This window comes from Heptranchias perlo, chromosome 41, assembly GCF_035084215.1.
Source record: "Heptranchias perlo isolate sHepPer1 chromosome 41, sHepPer1.hap1, whole genome shotgun sequence".
NCBI lineage: Eukaryota > Metazoa > Chordata > Chondrichthyes > Hexanchiformes > Hexanchidae > Heptranchias > Heptranchias perlo.
Window position 1 is genome coordinate 16,415,069 of NC_090365.1, and position 26,124 is coordinate 16,441,192.

General features: G+C 52.3%; 1 protein-coding gene across 2 annotated transcripts in view; it reads right to left on the reverse strand.

Annotated features, from left to right (window-relative positions):
- Nucleotides 1-26,124, reverse strand: part of LOC137306094 (spectrin beta chain, non-erythrocytic 1-like) — a 321,761-nt gene that overhangs the window by 192,115 nt on the left and 103,522 nt on the right. For both annotated transcript variants that reach the window (XM_067975159.1, XM_067975160.1), the window contains exons 9-14: nucleotides 18,862-19,049; nucleotides 16,601-16,718; nucleotides 15,040-15,198; nucleotides 12,099-12,401; nucleotides 10,147-10,297; nucleotides 7,317-8,187 (exon numbers count right to left, since the gene is read on the reverse strand). In XM_067975159.1, coding sequence (XP_067831260.1) covers nucleotides 7,317-8,187; nucleotides 10,147-10,297; nucleotides 12,099-12,401; nucleotides 15,040-15,198; nucleotides 16,601-16,718; nucleotides 18,862-19,049 — 1,790 coding nt within the window. The remainder of the gene's footprint in view (nucleotides 1-7,316; nucleotides 8,188-10,146; nucleotides 10,298-12,098; nucleotides 12,402-15,039; nucleotides 15,199-16,600; nucleotides 16,719-18,861; nucleotides 19,050-26,124) is intronic.

A 26,124-nucleotide genomic window follows, 5' to 3' on the forward strand; every position in this document is an offset into this window, starting at 1 on the left:
ATTAGTTTGGGATTGATACAGGGCTATGGGGAGAGAGCAGGGCAGTGGGATTAGTTTGGGATTGATACAGGGCTATGGGGAGAGAGCGGGGCAGTGGGATTAGTTTGGGATTGATACAGGGCTATGGGGAGAGAGTAGGGCAGTGGGATTAGTTTGGGATTGATACAGGGCTATGGGGAGAGAGCGGGGCAGTGGGATTAGTTTGGGATTGATACAGGGCTATGGGGAGAGAGCGGGGCAGTGGGATTAGTTTGGGATTGATACAGGGCTATGGGGAGAGAGCGGGGCAGTGGGATTCGTTTGGGATTGATACAGGGCTATGGGGAGAGAGCAGGGCAGTGGGATTAGTTTGAGATTGATACAGGGCTATGGGGAGAAAGCGGGGCAGTGGGATTAGTTTGGGATTGATACAGGGCTATGGGGAGAGAGCGAGGCAGTGGGATTAGTTTGGGATTGATACAGGGCTATGGGGAGAGAGCAGGGCAGTGGGATTAGTTTGAGATTGATACAGGGCTATGGGGAGAGAGCGGGGCAGTGGGATTAATTTGGGATTGATACAGGGCTATGGGGAGAGAGTGGGGCAGTGGGATTCGTTTGGGATTGATACAGGGCTATGGGGAGAGAGCAGGGCAGTGGGATTAGTTTGAGATTGATACAGGGCTATGGGGAGAGAGTGGGGCAGTGGGATTAGTTTTGGATTGATACAGGGCTATGGGGAGAGAGTGGGGCAGTGGGATTAGTTTGGGATTGATACAGGGCTATGGGGAGAGAGCGGGGCAGTGGGATTAGTTTGGGATTGATACAGGGCTATGGGGAGAGAGCGGGGCAGTGGGATTAGTTTGGGATTGATACAGGGCTATGGGGAGACAGCGGGGCAGTGGGATTAGTTTGGGATTGATACAGGGCTATGGGGAGACAGCGGGGCAGTGGGATTAGTTTGGGATTGATACAGGGCGATGGGGAGAGAGCAGGGCAGTGGGATCAGTTTGGGATTGATACAGGGCTATGGGGAGAGAGCAGGGCAGTGGGATTAGTTTGGGATTGATACAGGGCTATGGGGAGAGAGCGGGGCAGTGGGATTAGTTTTGGATTGATACAGGACTATGGGGAAAGAGCGGGGCAGTGGGATGAGTTTGGGATTGATACAGGGCTATGGCGAGAGAGCGGGGCAGTGGGATTAGTTTTAGATTGATAAAGGGCTATGGGGAGAGAGCGGGGCAGTGGGATGAGTTTGGGATTGATACAGGGCTATGGCGAGAGAGCGGGGCAGTGGGATTAGTTTGGGATTGATACAGGGCTATGGGGAGAGAGCGGGGCAGTGGGATTAGTTTGGGATTGATACAGGGCTACAGGGAGAGAGCGGGGCAGTGGGCTTAGTTTGGGATTGATACAGGGCTACGGGGAGAGAGCGGGGCAGTGGGATTAGTTTGGGAATGATACAGGGCTATGGGGAGAGAGCAGGGCAGCGGCATTAGTTTTGGATTGATACAGGGCTATGGGGAGAGAGCGGGGCAATGGGATTAGTTTAGGATTGATACAGGGCTATGGGGAGAGAGCGGGACATTGGGAGTAGTTTATGATTGATACAGGGCTACGGGGAGAGAGCGGAGGAGTGGGATTAGTTTAGGATTGATACTGGGCTGCAGGGAGAGAGCAGGGCAGCGGGATTAGTTTAGGATTGATACAGGGCTACGGGGAGAGAGCGGGGCAGTGGGATTAGTTTAGGATTGATACAGGACTACAGGGAGAGAGCAGGGCAGCGGGATTAATTTGGGATTGATACAGGGCGATGGGGAGAGAGCGGGGCAGTGGGATTAGTTTGGGATTGATACAGGGCTATGGGGAGAGAGCGGGGCAGTGGGATTAGTTTGGGATTGATACAGGGCTATGGGGAGAGAGCAGGGCAGCGGGATTAGTTTTGGATTGATACAGGGCTATGGGGAGAGAGCAGGGCAGTGGGATTAGTTTGGGATTGATACAGGGCTATGGGGAGAGAGCGGGGCAGTGGGATTAGTTTGGGATTGATACAGGGCTATGGGGAGAGAGCGGGGCAGTGGGATTAGTTTGGGATTGATACAGGGCTATGGGGAGAGAGCGGGGCAGTGGGATTAGTTTGGGATTGATACAGGGCTATGGGGAGAGAGCGGGGCAGTGGGATTAGTTTGGGATTGATACAGGGCTATGGGGAGAGAGCGGGGCAGTGGGATTAGTTTGGGATTGATACAGGGCTATGGGGAGAGAGCGGGGCAGTGGGATTAGTTTGGGATTGATACAGGGCTATGGGGAGAGAGCGGGGCAGTGGGATTAGTTTGGGATTGATACAGGGCTATGGGGAGAGAGCGGGGCAGTGGGATTCGTTTGGGATTGATACAGGGCTATGGGGAGAGAGCAGGGCAGTGGGATTAGTTTGAGATTGATACAGGGCTATGGGGAGAAAGCGGGGCAGTGGGATTAGTTTGGGATTGATACAGGGCTATGGGGAGAGAGCGGGGCAGTGGGATTAGTTTGGGATTGATACAGGGCTATGGGGAGAGAGCAGGGCAGTGGGATTAGTTTGAGATTGATACAGGGCTATGGGGAGAGAGCGGGGCAGTGGGATTAATTTGGGATTGATACAGGGCTATGGGGAGAGAGTGGGGCAGTGGGATTCGTTTGGGATTGATACAGGGCTATGGGGAGAGAGCAGGGCAGTGGGATTAGTTTGAGATTGATACAGGGCTATGGGGAGAGAGTGGGGCAGTGGGATTAGTTTTGGATTGATACAGGGCTATGGGGAGAGAGTGGGGCAGTGGGATTAGTTTGGGATTGATACAGGGCTATGGGGAGAGAGCGGGGCAGTGGGATTAGTTTGGGATTGATACAGGGCTATGGGAGAGAGCGGGGCAGTGGGATTAGTTTTAGATTGATACAGGGCTATGGGGAGAGAGCGGGGCAGTGGGATTAGTTTGGGATTGATACAGGGCTACGGGGAGAGAGCAGGGCAGTGGGATTAGTTTTGGAATGATACAGGGCTATGGGGAGAGAGCGGGGCAGTGGGAATGGTTTGGGATTGATACAGGGCTATGGGGAGAGAGCGGGGCAGTGGGATTAGTTTGGGATTGATACAGGGCTATGGGGAGAGAGCGGGGCAGTGGGATTAGTTTGGGATTGATACAGGGCTATGGGAAGAGAGCGGGGCAGTGGGATTAGTTTGGGATTGATACAGGGCTATGGGGAGAGAGCGGGGCAGTGGGATTAGTTTGGGATTGATACAGGGCTATGGGGAGAGAGCGGGGCAGTGGGATTAATTTGGGATTGATACAGGGCTATGGGGAGAGAGCGGGGCAGTGGGATTAGTTTTGGATTGATACAGGGCTATGGGGAGAGAGCGGGGCAGTGGGATTAATTTGGGATTGATACAGGGCTATGGGGAGAGAGCGGGGCAGTGGGATTAGTTTGGGATTGATACAGGGCAATGGGGAGAGAGCGGGACAGTGGGATTAGTTTGGGATTGATACAGGGCTACGGGGAGAGAGTTTTGTTGAGTCCACAGCACAGAAACAGGCCGTTTGGCCCAACTGGTCAATGGCAGTGTTTGTGCTCCACACGAGCCTCCTCCCACCTCTCTTCATCTCACCCTATCAGGATACTCTTCTATTCCTTTCGCCCTCATGTGCTTATCTCGCTTCCCCTTAAATGCATCTATGCTATTCGCCTCAACCACTCTTTCTGGTAGCGAGTTCCACATTCTCACCACTCTCTGGCTAAAGACGTTTCCCCTCTAGTTTTGGACTCCCCCACAAGAGGAAACATTTTCTCTACATCTACCCTGTCAAACCCTTTCATTATCTTAAAGACATCTATCAGATCACCTGTCAGCCTTCGTCTTTCCTGATAAGTATATCCTCTCAGGTCTGGTTTCATCCTTGTGAATCTTTTATGCACCCTCTCCAATGGCCTTCATAATATAGTAGAGAATCTGGCTGAATACAGAAAATAAGGAGGAGATCTAAAAAAGGGACTAAGAGGGACAAAGAGAGAGTATAGGAACAGTAGTAGGCCATTTATCCACTCGAGCCTGTTCTGCCATTCAATAAAATCACGGCTGATCTGTGACCTAACTGCGTAACAACATGGGCTTAGCCCCATATCCCTTAATACCTTTGGTTAACAAAAATCTATCAATCTCAGATTTAAAATGAACAACTGAGCTTGCATCAACTACTATTTGCAGAAGATTGTTCTGAACTTCCACCACCCTTTGTGTGTCGAAGTGTTTCCAAACTTCACTCCTGAAAGTTCTGGCTCTAATTTTTAGGCTATGTCGCCTCGTCCTAGACTCCCCAACCAGCGGAAATAGTTTCTCCCTATCCACCCTGTCAGTTCCCCTTAATATCTTCTAAATTCCAAGGAATACAACCCTAATTTGTGTAATCGCTCCTCGTAATTTAACCCTTGAAGTCCAAGTATCATTCTACTTAATCTACGCTGCACTCCCTCCAAGGCCAATATATCCTTCCTAAGGGGCAGTGCCCAGAACTGAACACAGTACTCCAGGTGTGGTCTAACCAGGGCTTTGTATAGCTGTAGCATAACTTCTACCCCCTTGTATTCTAGTCCTCTAGATATAAAGGCCAGCATTCCATTAGCCTTTTTGATTATTTTCTGTATGTCTATGGCATTTAATGATCTATGTTCACGGACCCCTAAGTTTCTTTGGACCTCCACTGTTTCGAGCTTTTCACCATTTAGAAAGTACTCTGATCTATCCTTTTTAGGTCCAAAGTGGGTGACCTCACACTTGCCCACACTGAAATCCATTTGCCACAGTTTTGCCCATTCACTTAATCTATTAATTTCTCTTTGTAATTTTATGTTTCCATCTACACTGCTTACAATGCCGCCTATCTTTGTGTCATCACAACATCCCTGTCCACGACTTTAGACACCTCTTCAAAAAATTCAATCAGGCTCCTACCCTTTACAAATCCATGCTGGCTTTCTCTGATCAGCTGAAAATTTTCAAGGTGTTCAGTCACTCTATCCTTAATTATAGACTTTAGTAATTTCCCGACAACAGATGTTAGGCTAACTGGTTTATAATTCCCTGGTTTCCCTCTCTCACCTTTCTTAAATAGCGGAGTGACGTTCAATTTTCCAATCTAAAGGAACGGTTCCTGGATTGAGAGAACTTTGGAAGATTATAGTTAGGGCTTCTGCAATGTTCTCACCGACTTCCTTTAAAACCCTGGGATGGAAACCATCTGGTCCTGGGGACTTGTCACTCTTTAGTGCCATTATTTTCTTCATTATTGTTAATTTGCCTACGTTAATTATGGTGAGTCCCCGTCCCTGGTTCAAAATTAGTTTCCTTGGGGTGTCCAGCACGCTATCATCTTCCTCTACTGTAAATACTGACGCAAAGTAATTATTTAACATGTCTGCCATTCCCTTATTTTCATTTACAATATCAGTTTTTAAGGGGCCCACATTGCCCCTCTTTTTCCTAATATAATTGTAAATATTTTTTGTGTTGATTTTGAAATCCCTTGCAAGTTTCTTTTCATTATCACTTTTTGTAGCTCTTACCATCTGTTTTGTCACCTTTTGCTGTTCTTCGTATCTCTCCCAGTCACCAGGATCTGCTATTTTTAGTCTCCTCGGTAAATACTGAGGCAAAATAACTATTCAATATTTCTGCCATTTCGCCGTCATTACCTGTGAGTTTATCCTGTTCCTATGTTCCTAACCTGATTATTCTTTGGTTATTTATGTGACTGTAGAATACTTTACTATATCTTTTTATATTCCTTGATAATTTAATCTAGTCATTCCTCTTTGCTTTCCTAACTTTTTTTTACTTCTTTCCTAACCTCTTCCTATTCCCTTTGGTCATCCTTTCCTTTATTGTCTATGCACTTAGTCGGATTAGTTTGGGATTGATACAGGGTTATGGGGGGAGAGCAGGGCAGTGGGATTAGTTCAGGGTTGATACTGGGCTATGGGGAGAGAGCGGGGCAGTGGGATTAGTTTGAGATTGATACAGGGCTACGTGGAGAGAGCAGGGCAGTGGGATTAGTTTGGGATTGATACTGGGCTACGTGGAGAGAGCAGGGCAGTGGGATTAGTTTGGGATTGATACTGGGCTACGTGGAGAGAGTGGGGCAGTGGGATTAGTTTGGGATTGATACTGGGCTACGTGGAGAGAGTGGGGCAGTGGGATTAGTTTGGGATTGATACTGGGCTACGTGAAGAGAGCAGGGCAGTGGGATTAATTTGGGATTGATACTGGGCTACGTGGAGAGAGCAGGGCAGTGGGATTAGTTTGGGGTTGATGCTGAGCTATGGGGAGAGAGCGGGTCAGTGGGGTTAGTTGGGGGTTGATACTGAGCTATGGGGAGAGAGCGGGTCAGTGGGGTTAGTTGGGGGTTGATACTGGGCTATGGGGAGAGAGCGGTGCAGTGGGATTAGTTTGGGGTTGATGCTGAGCTATGGGGAGAGAGCGGGTCAGTGGGGTTAGTTGGGGGTTGATACTGGGCTATGGCGAGAGAGCGGGTCAGTGGGGTTAGTTGGGGGTTGATACTGGGCTATGGGGAGAGAGCGGGGCAGTGGGACTAGTTTGGGGTTGATGCTGAGCTATGGGGAGAGAGCGGGGCAGTGGGGTTATTTGGGGGTTGATACTGGGCTATGGGATGACAGTGAGTGACAGTCTATAATCTCACATGACTGCTGTAGACTCGAGCTCTGGGAGTTGTGTAATGATCAGTTATTAAGTTAGATCAGCCCCAAAGTAGAGTCAACAAAGAAATAGGAATCTGTTTCCATCCCTCAAAGAAAATGACAACATTATCCACCAGCTGCCCTTGTGCTGTAAATGGCTACTGTTTGACCAGCTTGGCTCGTCACTTTATCTGTTGCAACCAGAGTTAAAATGGATTCTGTCGCTGTGTTAAGTTTAAAATGGTGGAAAGATAATGTTCCATGTGCTCCACGCTGATTGTGGTTCGTTCATAAGCCAGTGGCAAATACGACCTTACTGAATGTGACAGTGACTGAGTTTGTGGGAATGTGGCTGGTGTAGGTGAGCAATGAATGTTGCCTAAGTCCCACCTCAGGATGCTGTATGGGTCGGTGGCTGTTGCATTGCAGTAATATTAGGATGCGCTGTGGAGGGGGAATAGGTGGGGGGCAGGGCAAGAGACAAAAATGAGGAAGGAGCCGGGTTCTTTATGGGCGAGGGTCCTCATTCAAGTTGTGGGCGGGGCCGGGGCTCGGCCAGGGCCCGGCTTGGGCGGGGCCAGGGCCCGGCGTGGGCGGGGCAATGTGCAGGCCCTTACCTCTGTTGGACCAGTTCCAGATCCTCCAGTTTCTCTGGAATCTCCATCCTGTTGAGCCATTGCTCCTTCTCATCGATCCACAGCTCACAGGCGCTCACCTCACTGAACATGCGATAGACAGCCAGGGCGTCCAGCAGCCACTGCCTGCGTAAGCCCGCCACCTCCATCACCTCTGCGTACAAACCCTCCACCTCTGCCACTCGGCTCTGCACCTCCTCCAACCCCAGGTACTCGGGGGCGAGTCTCAGTGCATGTCTCCGCAGAGTCTCCACCACCTGCTGCTGCTGCTCAATGTCCTCCACCAGCCCTCCGTGTTTCTTGGCCAGCGACTGCGTTGAATACTCGTCGTGTCCAAAGTCGTCGCTGGATACAATGCGGTACGTGTCCTGGAGCCAGTCCTCCAGCTCATCCGTATCGGCCTTAAACTGGAAGAAGTTTAAGCCTTGCTGGAGGTGCTCTTGTCGGAGAGCTGCTAACTCGTCCAACCTTTTCCACTGAAGTCTCACCTCCAGAATCCTCTCCTGGATGTTACCCGTCCCAAAGTGTTTCTGTGCCAGAATCTGCTCACCCTTGGTGATGGTTTGAGTCAGCAGCCCGCACCTCCCCGCCAGTTCCCCCATCAGGCCCCGATGTTTGCTCAGCAGGAGGGTGACGCTGCTCACATCCTTGCCATGGTTCGGAGAGGTGATCACCTGCTCCTTCTCCTGGATCCAGCCCTCCGCCTCCTCCATCTCCTGGTAGAATGCCCAGAGGCACCGCGATCCCTCCAGCTCTGCCCGCCGGTGCGATGCCAGCCCGTGCAGTTCCTCCAGGCAGCTGGTCACGTGATGGACACGATTGCAGATCACCTGGGGGTCACAGGGCTGATAACCTGAGAGCAAAGCAAACAACTGGTCACAAGGAGCAAGTTCCAGAGAGACCTTCAAAGCACAGACTCTCTGCAATGCCACAATGTCTCACCGTTACTCCCCACTCTGGTCACTTGTACTGACTTTGTACCAAACACATAGCCATGAGGGACAGCTGCCAACTCATCCCGCGTTTCCCACTGGACCGGAAATATACAGGCAAATTCTCAGTGGTGCCACTGGGTGTGAGTGGGACGGGAGAGCCCCTAAAATGGTGGGGAAACTGTCATCACCGCACTCCCAATCCAGCCCATGCCATCCTGAACAGGACCAATCCTCGGGCGGCCGATATTGCTCCAGCTTGGAGCCAACAAGGTGCCCACTCCACCAGAGGGTATTGGTGGACGAGCTACACCGGTCGGCATCACTGGACGAGCTACACCGGTCGGCATCACTGGACGAGCTACACCGGTCAGTATCACTGGATGAGCTACACCGGTCGGCATCATTGAACGAGCTACACCGGTCAGTATCACTGGACAGCTACACCGGTCGGTATCACTGGACGAGCTACACCGGTCGGTATCACTGGACGAGCTACACCGGTCAGTATCACTGGATGAGCTACACCGGTCGGCATCATTGAACGAGCTACACCGGTCAGTATCACTGGACAGCTACACCGGTCGGTATCACTGGACGAGCTACACCGGTCGGTATCACTGGACGAGCTACACCGGTCGGCATCATTGAACGAGCTACACCGGTCGGTATCATTGGACAGCTACACCGGTCGGTATCATTGGACAGCTACACCGATCAGTATCATTGGACGAGCTACACCGGTCGGTATCATTGGACAGCTACACCGGTCTGTATCATTGGACAGCTACACCGGTCGGTATCATTGGACGAGCTACACCGGTCGGTATCACTGGACGAGCTACACCGGTCGGTATCATTGGACGAGCTACACCGGTCGGTATCACTGGACGAGCTACACCGGTCGGTATCACTGGACGAGCTACACCGGTCGGTATCATTGGACGAGCTACACCGGTCGGTATCATTGGACGAGCTACACCGGTCGGTATCATTGGACGAGCTACACCGGTCGGTATCACTGGACGAGCTACACCGGTCGGCATCATTGAACGAGCTACACCGGTCGGCATCATTGAACGAGCTACACCGGTCGGTATCATTGGACGAGCTACACCGGTCGGTATCACTGGACAGCTACACCGGTCGGTATCATTGAACGAGCTACACCGGTCGGTATCATTGGACAGCTACACCGGTCGGTATGACTGGACGAGCTACACCGGTCGGCATCACTGGATGAGCTACACCGGTCGGTATCATTGGACAGCTACATCAGTCGGTATCAGTGGACAGCTACACCGGTCGGTATGACTGGACGAGCTACACCGGTCGGCATCACTGGACGAGCTACACCGGTCGGCATCACTGGACGAGCTACACCGGTCGGTATCACTGGACGAGCTACACCGGTCGGTATCACTGGACGAGCTACACCGGTCGGTATTACTGGACGAGCTACACCGGTCGGTATCACTGGACGAGCTACACCGGTCGGTATCACTGGACGAGCTACACCGGTCGGTATCATTGGACGAGCTACACCGGTCGGTATCACTGGACGAGCTACACCGGTCGTCCTGTGCTGTACCTACCATGATACTATGTGGGTTTACAGAGCTTGGGATCGGGAGCCCAGAGCCACTCACCATCTTCCTAATCCTTCGATAAGTTTAAGCTCCTTGTTTAACACACTGATCAAACACAATTAAACAAACTTCAAATCTGTTGGTGCTGCCCCTCAAGTCTAAATCAAACGGGTTGCTGACCCTGTTGCTAATAACCATTCATTTCATTAAACATTGGAGTTTTCCATACTGTGGAAATCACTGCTCACTGAACTCCTCCCGTCTGCAGGTAATGCGAGGTTCCGCACTGACCTTCCACTTCAGTGAACTCGAGTGCTGCTTTATTGAGGCCTTTCACTCGTTCTGCCTGCACTGAAATATCCGCTTCCAGGAGGCCGTGTTTCTGAAGCAGATCCTCCACTTCCAACAAGTGCTTCCCCAAATCTTTCCACGATAACAAAATCTGTAGAAAAGATCAAGAAAGGCTCATGCGAGTTAAGTCACTGAGTCAGTGCAGCCCCTCCACCCAGACTCCGTGTTACTCCACCTCCTCACACTGCCTGTTCATCTCGGGCCCGTGAGCTTGGTCCTATCCCCGTCCCACCACCCCCCGCCCGCAGTGAGCTTGGTCCTATCCCCGTCCCACCACCCCCCGCCCGCAGTGAGCTTGGTCCTATCCCCGTCCCACCACCCCCCGCCCGCAGTGAGCTTGGTCCTATCCTCGTCCCACCACCCCCCGCCCGCAGTGAGCTTGGTCCAATCCCTCCGCGCTCATTGCTCAAGTTAAATAACCTGTTTATTTTCCCCCTCAGAGAAACCTTTCATCATTCAGAGGACCGCAGATAATGGGCCAGGAACTGCTGGTAAATAATGTTGAGCCTAACAGCGCTCCCCGTTATTTCAGGGCAAATTGAAGAACAAGTTCCGGCCAACACAGTCGAAGGGGAAAATCCAGAACGTGCTCTTCCCGATTCTCTGCTGATCTGACAGCTTCACTTTAAGGGATTGCGCAGGCTGGAATCAATGGACCAGCGCCAACTTGCTCTTCTGCCCAGCTAGAAACTAACTAATCGCGCCAGAAGACAGGTACACTGAGTTATAATCAGGTCTAAACTGACTTTAAATGGCATGGTAAGTATTAATGACTGCCAAACAACCTCTCTGGCACTAAAAATTAACTGTGGAGTGTCATTCCTGCCGATTTTAATAGCTTTTGCTTCCTGGTTCTCACAGCTTGGCTTGCTTCGGTCTGATTGGTGGAGGGGGCATAGCGGTCCTTTCCTCCTCTCACAGCTCAGAGAAGCCCGGGAACGATCGCTGATCTTTTTGCAGCTCTCAATTAAAGCTCAGAAACCCACAAAAAATGTGTGGGTGAGTTAGTTAGTTAGCTCCGAGCAGCTCACGACATCTTGTCTCCGCTCAGTGCAATTTCCAGCCCACTGTCTCCCCTTAGTCTTCACATCGCCAGTGAAAGTTATTTTCCTCCAGCAAAAGTGGATCACTCCCAGGAACACACTGTCAGTCCAAAGTGGAACATAGCAACAGGAGAAGGTCATTTATCCTCTCGAGCCAGTTCCGCCATTCATTGAGGTCATGGCTGCTCTGTGACCTAACTCCATTTACCCACCTTAGCCCCATATCCCTTAATACCCTTGGTTAACAAAAATCTATCAATCTCAGAACTAAAATGAACAATTGCGCTGGTGGATCAGTCCCAGGAATGCATGGTCAGTACAAAATGAAATGCCCCCATTACCTCCCCACCCTGCTTCTCTCCCCACCTCTTCCCCCTCTCCCGTGCCCCCCCAACTCTCTCCCCCCTCCACCGCACTCCCCCACCTCCCTCCCCACCGAGGTACAGAGCAGAGGGGTTTAGGGAGGGAATTCCAGAGCAAGGTTGATAGGAGCTGGTGGGTGGGGGATGGGAGCTGGTGGGTGGGGGATGGGAGCTGAGTGGGTGGGGGATGGGAGCTGGTGGGTGGGGGATGGGAGCTGAGTGGTGGTAGGTTGGGAGCTGAGTGGTGGTAGGTTGGGAGCTGAGTGGTGGTAGGTTGGGAGCTGAGTGGTGGTAGGTTGGGAGCTGAGTGGTGGTAGGTTGGGAGCTGAGTGGTGGTAGGTTGGGAGCTGAGTGGTGGTAGGTTGGGAGCTGAGTGGTGGTAGGTTGGGAGCTGAGTGGTGGTAGGTTGGGAGCTGAGTGGTGGTAGGTTGGGAGCTGAGTGGTGGTAGGTTGGGAGCTGAGTGGTGGTAGGTTGGGACCTCCTCACCTGCATCTCCTCCATCCAATCGATCATGTGAACCATCTCCTGGAAGATTTTCTGCAGGGACAGGTTGATTTCGAGCCGTGTCCTGCGAGCAGTCAGTGTCTCCTGCAGGAAACTCCACAGTCGCAGGATGTTGTCTTTCTGTGCGGAGATGCGTTTGATGTCATAGTACTTCTCCGTGTCCAGTTCCACAGCTAGTTCTGTGATCACCTGCACTCGCTCCTTGTAGGAAGAAACATCGGCCTCTATAGCTTCGTGCTTCTTCATTGCAGCTTCCACCGCTGGAAGATCATAGCCAAAGTTATCCTGAAGGAGGAAGTGACGAGAATCAGAGCTCAGACAACAGCTCCACCATTTCAGCTCCTCAAACACTTCATGTTGTGTTTCTCGGTCCTGTATTGGGTGCGCGGCGTTTCTCGGTCCTGTATTGGGGTGTGTGGTGTTTCTCGGTCCTGTATTGGGTGTGTGGTGTTTCTCGGTCCTGTATTGGGTGTGTGGTGTTTCTCGGTCCTGTATTGGGTGTGTGGTGTTTCTCGGTCCTGTATTGGGTGTGCGGTGTTTCTCGGTCCTGTATTGGGTCTGTGGTGTTTCTCGGTCCTGTATTGGGTCTGTGGTGTTTCTCGGTCCTGTATTGGGTGTGTGGTGTTTCTCGGTCCTGTATTGGGGTGTGTGGTGTTTCTCGGTCCTGTATTGGGTGTGTGGTGTTTCTCGGTCCTGTATTGGGTCTGTGGTGTTTCTCGGTCCTGTATTGGGTGCGCGGTGTTTCAACATTCCTCAACGTAGAGTCCGGACCCCATGAGTTGTCATGGCTACAGGGCAAACATGAACAAGGAAACCTCCTGCTCATTCACCACCTACCGCCCTCCCTCAGCTGATGAATCAGTCCTCCTCCTTGTTGAACATCACTGAAATGAAGCTCTGAGGGTAGCAAAAGCACAGAATGTACTCTGGGGGGACTTCAATGTCCATCACCAAGAGTGGCTCGGTAGCACCACCACTAACCGAGCTGGTCAAGTCCTGAAGGACATAGCTGCCAGACTGGGCATGCGGCAGGTGGTGAGAGAATCAATTAACTGACTTGGCCTCATCCTCACCAATCAAGCTGTCACAGATGCATCTGTCCATGACGGTATTGGTAGGAGTGACCACCGCACAGACCTTGTGGAGACCAAGTCCTGTCTTCACAATGAGAACACCCTCCATCGTGTCATGTGGAACTAACACTGTGCTAAATGGGACAGATTAAGAACAGATCTAGAAGTTCAAAACTGGGCATCCATGAGGTGCTGTGGGCCATCAGAACAAGCAGAATTGTATCCACCACAATCTGTAACCTCCTGACCCGGTATATCCCGAGTGCGGCATCAAGGAACCCCAGTAAAACTGAAGTCAATGGGGATCAGGGGGAAAACTCTCCAGTGGCTGGAGTCATACTTAGCAAAAAGGAAGATGGTTGTGTTTGTTGGAGGCCAATTGTCTCAGCCCCAGGACATCGCTGCAGGAGTTCCTCAGGGCAGTGTCCTGGGTGCCAGAGGACTGGAGAATTGCAAATGTGTCACCCGTGTCCAAAAAAGGGTGTAAGGATAAACCCGGCAACTACAGGCCAGTCGGTTTAATCTCGGTAGTGGGGAAACTTTTAGAAACGATAATCCAGGACAAAATTAACAGTCACTTGGACAAGTGTGAATTAATTAAGGAAAGCCAGCACGGATTTGTTAAAGACAAATCGTGTTTAACCAACTTGATTGAATTTTTTGATGAGGTAACAGAGAGGGTTGATGAGGGCAATGCGGTTGATGTGTATATGGACTTTCAAAAGGCGTTTGATAAAGTGCCACACAATAGGCTTGTCATCAAAGTTGAAGCCCGTGGAATAAAAGGGGCAGTGGCAGCATGGATACGAAATTGGCTAAGTGACAGGAAACAGAGAGTAGTGGTGGTAGAGTGTAGTTGTTTTTTGGACTGGAGGGAGGTGTACAGTGGTGTTCCCCAGGGGTCGGTGCTGGGACCACTACTTTTTTTGATATATTAATGACTTGGGTGTTCAGGGCACAATTTCAAAATTTGCAGACGACACAAAACTTGGAAGGATAGTGAAGAGTGAGGAGGATAGTGATCGACTTCAAGAGGACATAGACAGGCTGGTGAAATGGGCAGACACGTGGCAGATGAAAGTAAACATATATCGGCCATTCCTTCATCGTCACTGGGTCAAAATCCTGGAACTCCCTACCTAACAGCACTGTGGGAGCACCTTCGCCACACGGTCTGCAGTGTTACATCGCGGTACATCAAAACTACAACACAGAAACAGGCCATTCGGCCAACTGGTCTATGCCGGCATTTATGCTCCATCTAACTATCAGGATATCCTTCTATTCCCTTTCTCCCTCATGTGTTTATCTAGCTTCCCCTTATATGCATCTATTCTATTTGCCTCATCTACTCCTTGTAGTAGCGAGTTCCACATTCTGACCACTCTTTGGGGAAAGACGTTTCTCCTGAGTTCCTTATTGAATTTATTAGCGACTATTTTATATTTACGACCTCTAGTTTTGAACCTCTATAGTTCAAGTAGGTGGTTCAAGAAGGCCCACCACCATCTCAAGGCACTAAATTTCAGCCTTACCAGCAACATCCATATCCCCAGAATGAATTTTTTAAAAAAGGACATCAGGACTTAATCCTATAAAATTTGTGATCTTTTCAAAAATTGGAGCAAACCACAGCCGCCAGCATCAGCAACTCAGTAAATAATTCAGCCGGCGACCTGAGCCAGGTTTAGACTCGGTGAATTCTCATCACCAGTACAGAGTGAGCTAATACCGGGGCAGGCCACCAACCCTTCCTCGCCACCAATTCCTCAGCCTCCACAATGGAACGTGACGATCCGGGTTGGAGTCCGGGATTGCTCTCAGCGCCACGCGACGCACGGACCACCCACCTGGGAGATGAGCCGCTGGTTCTCGTTCAGCCAGGTCTCACGCATCGCGGCTTTGTGATCAAAGCGGTGTGCCAACTGCTCCAGCTTCTCCTGGCGAATCAGCTCATTCCGCAATGCCACCTCACGTTCATGTTCCGCCTTCTCCAGTCTCTCCCAGGCCTAAGACCAAAAATCACATAGATCAGGAATTAGTACAGCAGTGGGCAAACCTACAACTGAGAGAGAGAGAGAGAGAGAGAGAGAGAGACAGAGTGAGACAGAGTGAGACAGACAGAGAGAGAGAGACAGACAGAGACAGACAGACAGAGAGAGACAGACAGAGAGAGACAGACAGAGAGAGACAGACAGAGAGAGACAGACAGAGAGAGACAGACAGAGAGAGACAGAGAGAGAGACAGAGAGAGAGACAGACAGAGACAGACAGAGAGGGAGACAGAGAGGGAGACAGAGAGGGAGAGGGAGACAGAGAGGGAGACAGAGAGGGAGACAGAGAGGGAGACAGAGAGGGAGACAGAGAGACAGACGAGAGCGACAGACAGACGAGAGCAACAGACAGACGAGAGAGACGAGAGAGAGAGAGACAGAGACAGAGAGACAGACAAAGAGAAACAGACAGAGAAAGAAAAACAGACAGAGAAAGAAAAACAGACAGAGAAAGAAAAACAGACAGAGAAAGACAGACAGAGACACAGAGAGAGAGAGACAGAGACAGAGACAGACGAGAGAGACAGAAAGAGACAGAGAGATAGAGAGAGACAGACAATATATAGGGAGTGTGATACAGAGTGAAAAAGGACTGAAAGAGACTGAGTGAAAGAGACAGATAGAGACAGACAGACAGAGAGAGGGAGAGAGGGAAGGAGAGGGAGAGAAAGAGAGACAGAGAGAGAGAGAGGAGAGAGAAGGAGAGAGAGAGAGACACAGAGAGAGAGAGAGAGACAGACAGAAACGAAGAGAGTGAGAGAGTAATAACAGGGACACAGAAACTAAATCACCTGGATTGTTCATTACAAAACTAGACCTGCAATAATAATGTTACATGAAGCTATAACCACCGGTGGGAGGACATTGTAATTCTGGAGGGACAGCCCGATAACACTGGGCTCATCCCCCAGCACATTCACCCTGCCCCCCTCCTCGCACATACCCTCCCCTCCCCCGCATGTACCCTCCCCTCCCCCGCACGTACCCTCCCCTCCCCCGCACGTACCCTCCCCTCCCCCGCACGTACCCTCCCCTCCCCCGCACGTACCCTCCCCTCCCCCACCCCCTGTGGCTCATCTGTGCACTTCCGAACCTGCAGTCACTGAGTGATCGGGGGTGGGAATTCCCATCCTTAGCGGAGACCCACCCCAACACTGTCCAGCCCAGCCCAGCCCAGCCCAGGCATTGACCCACGGGCCTCTGCCTCAGTTACACACGGCCTGCATCAGCTGAGGCGCCAGGGAGGGAGAGGAGAGGATTGGACCGCTGCTCAAACACAAACAGCAGCGACTGCATCACGCTGGAGCCATCATTGGGACCGTGGAGAAGAGTCGAGGATCAGTCAGCCCTCACTCACCTTGTTGATGTCGGAGATCAGCTTGCCCTCGTTTGGAAGGTAAAGCTTTTGATTGTTTGCCCTGAGTTTGCTCTGAATGGTGAAAAGCAGCACCTCCAGATTCCCCTTCTCCTCAAACCTGAACAGATTATACAGAAAGCACTTCAGCCGAGAGCACCACACAAAGGAACTGTCGTCTTCACATATAAATGGGGTTTTATCCTGTGTGCAGTCACAGCCTAACCAAGCAAACAGTTCTCACAATCACTGAAGTTGATCTGAGCACTATTTCTGACCCAGGGAGGGACAACTCCAGATAAGGTCACAGATCTCACACCAGCCTCAGCCGTGGCTCAGTGCGTTGCACTTTTGCCTCTGAGTCAGAAGGTGTGGGTTCAAGTCCCACTCCAGATATTGGGGCACAAAATCCAGGCTGACGCTCCAGTGCGGAACTGAGGGAGTGCTGCACTGTCGGAGGTGCCGCCTTTTGGATGAGATGTTAAACCGAGGCCTCGCCTGCCTTCTCAGTTGGATGTAAACGATCTCATGGCACTATTTTGAAGATGAGCAGGGGAGTTCTCCCCAGTGTCCTGGCCAATATTTATCCCTCAACCACCATCACTGGAACAGATGATCTGGTCATTATCTCATTGCTGTTTGTGGGATCTTGCTGTGTGAAAATTGGCTGCCCCGTTTCCTACATTACAACAGTGACTACACTTCAAAAATACTTCATTGGCTGTGAAGCACATTGGGACGCCTTTCTTTCTTTATCAAATGGTCGTAAGATGTGCAACTGCTCAGGAATTTCCTGCTCTAGATCTTGTAGCTGAGGCTCTTTGACTGCTTACACACAATCTGCTGGCAATACAATTCCCTGCTACCTACAAATAGGCAATGATTCAACGATCCGCCCTCAACACAAGTCTCTAGGGTACAGCTCAGTATCGCTGGGTAAGGGCAAGTTAAACCCAAGAGTTACTGTCATAAACAGCACAACCACAGCCATTAAACAAAGACAGGAGCAACCACTAGATTACAGGGACTTCAAGGGGCTTCTCACATGGGCATCAGAAATGGAAATCAAAGCCAAGCTAGGAAGAGAGATTAGAGATGTGAGAGAAACCTTAGCTAAAGAGATGCGACTTTGGAAGGTTTTGAAAAGGTGGTGAGCAGGCAGCTGGAAGAGGATTCCAGAGGGGAGGGTTCGATCAATGGTGCAGCGCACCAATCCCTGAGGGACAGGCCATTCTTAAACTTCTGCCACCAATGGTGGGCGATCGGAGGAGATGCACAGAAGGCTGGAGTTGGAGAAACATTGGCCTGGAAACACCAAGGTCCTCACTTGGCCAGCTTCAACGCGACGGGCGGAACTCCCGCCAGCCCTCGCCGCTGGTCCAACACAAATTACCCGGAACGGGCTCGTTTGCATATCCGGACAAGAGGCCCGGAGTGTGGACGTTAGCAGCAAGTGCCCATCCTCCTCCAACAGACCAAACAAATTCATCGTCCAAAGCTCTTCAGCTCCCATTACAGAAAGTGGACGTGAATCCCTCACTCTAGGGCTCTCTCGCCAGCTCTCAATGGGCATGAGGACCACAGTGAGGCATCAAGGACGTAAAGCAAGGACCTTCCTGTGAAGTCCAGGATCTCCCCCAACAAGCCCCGGGAGAAGATACAGGGCTGGAGGTGCTTGCGCAGATCGCTGGGGGGATGTGGAGGGATTCATAGACAAGGACAATGATTTCCAACCTAATATATTCAAGGACTGGGGGCAGGGGGCAGTGAGGACAGAGGTGATGGGCGATTGGGACTTAATGTGGGATAGGAAGTGAGGAAGATGGGAGACTCCGCCCGCGCACAGTCGCGGCCGCACTCCGCCCGCGCACAGTCGCGGCCGCACTCCGCCCGCGCACAGTCGCGGCCGCACTCCGCCCGCGCACAGTCGCGGCCGCACTCCGCCCGCGCACAGTCGCGGCCGCACTCCGCCCGCGCACAGTCGCGGCCGCACTCCGCCCGCGCACAGTCGCGGCCGCACTCCGCCCGCGCACAGTCGCGGCCGCACTCCGCCCGCGCACAGTCGCGGCCGCACTCCGCCCGCGCACAGTCGCGGCCGCACTCCGCCCGCGCACAGTCGCGGCCGCACTCCGCCCGCGCACAGTCGCGGCCGCACTCCGCCCGCGCACAGTCGCGGCCGCACTCCGCCCGCGCACAGTCGCGGCCGCACTCCGCCCGCGCACAGTCGCGGCCGCACTCCGCCCGTGATGATGCCCAGTGCCTACTTGAATGGTTTCTCCACAGTGCAGTAGGTGGTGAAGACTTGTAGCTGCTGTTGAACTCCAGTTAATGAGTTTGCAAATCGCTGATTGCTGATGACAGTGATGGTTTGTTCAATCCAGTCCAGGAGTTCAGATGCGAGTGATTCATATCTCGCAATAAACTGTTCAATCTCCAGAGCATTGTCCAGGACCTGTCAGAGAGCAAGGGACACACACAGAGTCAGAGAGAGAAACAGAGAGGGAGAGGCGCACAGAGAGGGAGAGGCGCACAGAGAGGGAGAGGCGCACAGAGAGGGAGAGGCGCACAGAGAGGGAGAGGCGCACAGAGAGGGAGAGAGAGAGAGACAGAAAGAGAGAGAGACACACACACACACACACACACACACACAGACAGAGAGAGATTCAGAGGCAGAGAGAGAGACATATATAAAAACAGACAGAGTGAGATACACACACAGACAGACATAGAGAGAAAGACAGAGATACACACAGACGAAGAGGCAGAGAGAAACAAAGGCAGAATCACAGGTAGTGAGGGAGACAGAGGGAGTGGAAGGAACACAGAAAACAGACAGACAGTCAGACAGACAGAGAGAGACAGACAGACAGTCAATGAGAGAGAGATGGAGAGAGAGAGACACAGTGAAATGTAGATAGAGCGAGAGAGATGCACACAGACAGAAAGATAGAGTGAGAGAGAGAAGAGAAAGCAACATAGACAGATTTGCAGAGTGGGACACATAGCGATGAAAAGACACAGAGAGTAAAAGAGAGAGAAAGAGATAAACCACCAGACAGCACGAGAGAGAATGAATGAATGAAAATTTAGAGTGTGCACCGAGAAGAGAGAGCACAAGAACATGAGAAACACGGACAACAATGGGGAGACAGACAGATAGAAAGAATGAGAGAGAGAATAAGAGGGGTTGCGAGGATGAGAGTGGTTGAGAGAGATACACAGAAAGTGAAGGACAGTGAGGCAGAACAAGGGAGAAGGAACAAGAGAGAGTCAGAGAAAGGTTACTGTGCAATTGTGGAAACACACTAACATTTTAGAGAGGAAGAAAGGCTCAATCTTTTTCACTGAACAGGAAAATCAGCAAAGAAGTGAGAGACAACGAGGCAGAGAAAAAAGAGACTGACAGTCAGGGACAGGGGGAGAGTGCATGGGAGTGGGAGAGAGAGGAGAGAGAGGGCAGAGAGAGAGAGGACGAAGAAGGAAAGAAAGGGGAAGGAGGGGACAAGGGGGAGAGAAGAACAGATAGAGGGAGAAGAGAGACACAGAGATAGAGAGGGCAGAGAGGGAGCACAAGCGAAGTGTTTAACTGTGGGTGTGAGAAATGAAGAGCACAACACAGACCAGTGTGCATGAATGTGGGAGAGAGAAAGATGCAACAATGAGTGGGCCAGGATATAATTGTGTGGGTGCATGTGGATGAGCAACTGATGTCAGTGCGTAACTCAGACAGACAAGTTTGTAACAAAAACAGCAAGAGTGAGAATAAGCATGCAGGGTGCAACAGAGTGAGATAGAGAACAAGGAACTGAGAGTGAGAGCAGTAACTGAGATCGGTGAACAACTGAGAGTGAGGATGGGAGCAAGGACAGAGCACGAGAGTGAGGTAGGGAGCAAGGACAGAGCGTGAGAGTGAGGTAGGGAGCGAGGACAAAGCGCGAGAGATAGGGAGCGAGGACAAAGCGCGAGAGATAGGGAGCGAGGACAAAGCGCGAGAGTGAGACAGGGAGCGAGGACAGAGCACGAGAGTGAGGTAGGGAGCGAGGACAGAGCGCGAGAGTGAGGTAGGGAGCGAGGACAGAGCACGAGAGTGAGACAGGGAGCGAGGACAGAGCGCGAGAGTGAGACAGGGAGCGAGGACAGAGCGCGAGAGTGAGATAGGGAGCGAGGACAGAGCGCGAGAGTGAGGTAGGGAGCGAGGACAGAGCGCGAGAGTGAGACAGGGAGCGAGGACAGAGCACGAGAGTGAGATAGGGAGCGAGGACAGAGCGCGAGAGAGAGACAGGGAGCGAGGACAAAGCGCGAGAGTGAGACAGGGAGCGAGGACAGAGCGCGAGAGAGAGAGGTAGGGAGCGAGGACAGAGCGCGAGAGAGAGATAGGGAGCGAGGACAGAGCGCGAGAGTGAGACAGGGAGCGAGGACAGAGCGCGAGAGTGAGACAGGGAGCGAGGACAGAGCGCGAGAGTGAGACAGGGAGCGAGGACAGAGCGCGAGAGTGAGACAGGGAGTGAGGACAGAGCGCGTGGGTGAGACAGGGAGCGAGGACAGAGCGCGAGAGAGTGAGATAGGGAGCGAGGACAGAGCGCGAGAGAGTGAGATAGGGAGCGAGGACAGAGCGCGAGAGAGTGAGATAGGGAGCGAGGACAGAGCGCGAGAGTGAGACAGGGAGCGAGGACAGAGCGCGAGAGTGAGGTAGGGAGCGAGGACAGAGCGCGAGAGTGAGACAGGGAGCGAGGACAGAGCGCGAGAGTGAGACAGGGAGCGAGGACAGAGCGCGAGAGTGAGGTAGGGAGCGAGGACAGAGCGCGAGAGAGTGAGATAGGGAGCGAGGACAGAGCGCGAGAGTGAGACAGGGAGCGAGGACAGAGCGCGAGAGTGAGGTAGGGAGCGAGGACAGAGCGCGAGAGAGAGAGACAGGGAGCGAGGACAGAGCGCGAGAGAGAGAGACAGGGAGCGAGGACAGAGCGCGAGAGAGAGAGAGAGACAGGGAGCGAGGACAGAACGCGAGAGAGAGAGAGACAGGGAGCGAGGACAGAGCGCGAGAGTGAGACAGGGAGCAAGGACAGAGCGCGAGAGAGAGAGAGACAGGGAGCGAGGACAGAGCGCGAGAGAGAGAGAGACAGGGAGCGAGGACAGAGCGCGAGAGTGAGACAGGGAGCAAGGACAGAGCGCGAGAGTGAGACAGGGAGTGAGGACAGAGCGCGAGAGTGAGACAGGGAGCGAGAACAGGGAGCGAGAACAGAGCGCGAGAGAGACAGGGAGCGAGAACAGAGCGCGAGAGTGAGACAGGGAGCGAGGACAGAGCGCGAGAGAGAGAGAGACAGGGAGCGAGGACAGAGCGCGAGAGAGAGAGAGACAGGGAGCGAGGACAGAGCGCGAGAGTGAGACAGGGAGCAAGGACAGAGCGCGAGAGTGAGACAGGGAGTGAGGACAGAGCGCGAGAGTGAGACAGGGAGCGAGAACAGGGAGCGAGAACAGAGCGCGAGAGAGACAGGGAGCGAGAACAGAGCGCGAGAGTGAGACAGGGAGCAAGGACAGAGCGCGAGAGAGAGAGACAGGGAGCAAGGACAGAGCGCGAGAGAGAGAGGTAGGGAGCGAGGACAGAGGGCGAGAGAGAGAGACAGGGAGCAAGGACAGAGCGCGAGAGAGAGAGACAGGGAGCGAGGACAGAGCGCGAGAGTGAGGTAGGGAGCGAGGACAGAGCGCGAGAGTGAGGTTGGGAGCGAGGACAGAGCGCGAGAGTGAGGTAGGGAGCGAGGACAGAGCGCGAGAGTGAGGTAGGGAGCGAGGACAGAGCGCGAGAGTGAGAGACAGGGAGCAAGGATAGAGCGAGAGAGAGAGAGACAGGGAGCAAGGACAGAGCGCGAGAGAGAGAGACAGGGAGCGAGGACAGAGCACGAGAGAGAGAGACAGGGAGCAAAGACAGAGCACGAGAGAGAGAGACAGGGAGTGAGGACAGAGCGCAAGAGAGAGAGACAGGGAGCGAGGACAGAGCGCAAGAGAGAGAGACAGGGAGCGAGGACAGAGCGCAAGAGAGAGAGAGACAGGGAGCGAGGACAGAGCGCAAGAGAGAGAGAGACAGGGAGCGAGGACAGAGCGCAAGAGAGAGAGAGACAGGAGCGAGGACAGAGCGCGAGAGGGACAGGGAGCGAGGACACAGCGCGAGAGAGACAGGGAGCGAGGACAGAGCGCGAGAGAGAGAGAGACAGGGAGCGAGGACAGAGCGCGAGAGAGAGAGAGACAGGGAGCGAGGACAGAGCGCGAGAGTGAGAGACAGGGAGCGAGGACAGAGCGCGAGAGTGAGAGACAGGGAGCGAGGACAGAGCGCGAGAGTGAGAGACAGGGAGCGAGGACCGAGCGCGAGAGAGAGAGACAGGGAGCGAGGACAGAGCGCGAGAGAGAGAGAGACAGGGAGCGAGGACAGAGCGCGAGAGAGAGAGAGACAGGGAGCGAGGACAGAGCGCGAGAGAGAGACAGGGAGCGAGGACAGAGCGCGAGAGAGAGAGACAGGGAGCGAGGACAGAGCGCTAGAGTGAGACAGGGAGCGAGGACAGAGCGCGAGAGTGAGAGACAGGGAGCGAGGACAGAGCGCGAGAGTGAGAGACAGGGAGCGAGGACAGAGCGCGAGAGTGAGAGACAGGGAGCGAGGACAGAGCGCGAGAGTGAGAGACAGGGAGCGAGGACAGAGCGCGAGAGTGAGAGACAGGGAGCGAGGACAGAGCGCGAGAGTGAGAGACAGGGAGCGAGGACAGAGCGCGAGAGAGAGAGACAGGGAGCGAGGACAGAGCGCGAGAGTGAGACAGGGAGCGAGGACAGAGCGCGAGAGTGAGACAGGGAGCGAAGACAGAGCGCGAGAGAGAGAGAGACAGGGAGCGAGGACAGAGCACGAGAGAGAGAGAGACAGGGAGCGAGGACAGAGCGCGAGAGAGAGAGAGAGACAGGGAGCGAGGACAGAGCGCGAGAGAGAGAGAGAGACAGGGAGCGAGGACAGAGCGCGAGAGATCAGTGTGTAACTGTGAGCACGAGAGATCAGTGTGTAACTGTGAGCGCGAGAGATCAGTGTGTAACTGTGAGCACGAGAGATCAGTGCGTCAATGTGAGCAACGGAGATTAATAACTGAGCGTGAGATCAGCGTGCGACCGAGCGAGAGAGATCAGCGTGCGACCGAGCGAGAGAGATCAACGTGCGACCGAGCGAGAGAGATCAGCGTGCGACCGAGCGAGAGAGATCAGCGTGCGACCGAGCGAGAGAGATCAGCGTGCGACCGAGCGAGAGAGATCAGCGTGCGACCGAGCGAGAGAGATCAGCGTGCGACCGAGCGAGAGAGATCAGCGTGCGACCGAGCGAGAGAGATCAGCGTGCGACCGAGCGAGAGAGATCAGCGTGCGACCGAGCGAGAGAGATCAGCGTGCGACCGAGCGAGAGAGATCAGCGTGCGACCGAGCGAGAGAGATCAGCGTGCGACCGAGCGAGAGAGATCAGCATGCGACCGAGCGAGAGAGATCAGTGTGTAAATGAGAGATCAGTGTGTAAATGAGTGAGAGATCACTTTGAAAATGATTGAATGAGATCAGTGTGTAACTGAGCGCGTAACTGAGTGAGAGATCAGTGTGTAAATGTGTGAGAGATCAATGTGTAAATGAATGAGAGATCATTATGTAATTGTGAGTGAGAAAGAGCAGTGTGCAATGAAATGAGAGAGCAGTGTGTAACGGTAAGCGAGAGAGATCAGTGTGTAAATGTGAATGAGAGATCAGTGTGTCAATGTGAACAAAAGCGATCAGTTACTGAATGAAAGATCAGTGTGTAACAGGGACCTGGAGATCAGCGTGAAACTGCGAGCGCGAGATCAGCGTGAAACTGCGAGCGCGAGATCAGCGTGAAACTGCGAGCGCGAGATCAGCGTGAAACTGCGAGCGCGAGATCAGCGTGAAACTGTGAGCGCGAGATCAGCGTGAAACTGCGAGCGCGAGATCACAGTCTATCTGTGAGCACGAGAAATCAGTGTGTAACTGATCAGGATACACGGGGAATGGATTTGGTGAGCAGGATACACGGGGAGTGGATTTGGTGAGCAGGATACACGGGGAGTGGATTTGGTGAGCAGGATACACGGGGAGTGGATTTGGTGAGCAGGATACACGGGGAATGGATTTGGTGAGCAGGATACACGGGGAATGGATTTGGTGAGCAGGATACATGGGGAATGGATTTGGTGAGCAAATCATGACAGGTTTAGATAAAGAAAATAAAGAGAAACTGTCCCCATTGGCGGAAGGGTTGAGAACCAGAGGACACAGATTTAAGATGATTGGCAAAAGAACCAAAGGCGACATGAGGAAAAACTTTTTTACCCAGCGAGTTGTTACAATCTGGAATGGGTGGTGGAAGCAGATTCAATTGTGGCTTTCAAAAAGGAATTGGATAAATATTTGAAGAGAAAATTTGCAGGGTTACAGGGAAAGAGCGGAGGAATGGGACTAAATAGATTGCTCTTACAAAGAGCCGGCACTTGCTCGATGGGCTGAATGGCCTCCTTCTGTGCTGAAACAATTCTATGATTCTATATACAGGGAATGGATGTAGTGAGCAGGATATCGAAGATTCTGGAAACCAATCAAAGCAGTTAAAATAACGGAACAGAATGCGGACATGAAAATGTCAGTATAAACTAAATCCAATTTCCAAAACCTAGCATAATCTTTCAACACTTTCATAGTGCTTGAGTGAGATTTGAAGAATAAATGTTTTGCTGTGGGGCATTTTGGGCAGGGGCATTATATATCGCACAAACACACAATCCTCACTGTGCCTTTTTTTTAAGCAACCCAGTGTCTGAGGAGTGATTGACTAATCGGACCAATTAAAACTGAAGAGAGTTTTAAACACACTGAACTCAATCACGAGGAATCGACATAGTGAGCAGATATAAAGGGAATGGATGCAGTGAGCAGGAGATAGGGGAATGGATGTAGTGAAAGCGATATACAGGGAATGGATACAGTGAGCAGGGTATACTGGGAATGGATATAGTGAGCAGGGTACACTGGGAATGGATATAGTGAGCAGGGTACACTGGGAATGGATATAGTGAGCAGGGTATACTGGGAATGGATGTAGTGAGCAGTGTACACTGGGAATGGATATAGTGAGCAGGGTACACTGGGAATGGATATAGTGAGCAGGATATACAGGGAATGGATAGAGTGAGCAGGATATAGGGGAATGGATGTAGTGAGCAGAATATACGGGAATGGATAGAGTGAGCTGGATATAGGGGAATGGATGTGGTGAGCAGGATATACAGGGAATGGATGTGCTGAGCAGGATATAGAGGGAATGGATTTAGTTAACAGCACATGCTGGGAATGGATGCAGTGAACAGGACATACAGGGAATGGATGTAGTGAGCAGGGTATGCTGGGAATGGGTGTAGTGAACAGGATATACTGGGAATGGATATAATGAGCAGGATATCGGGGAATGGATGCAGTGAGCAGGATATACAGGGAATGGATGTGGTGAGCAG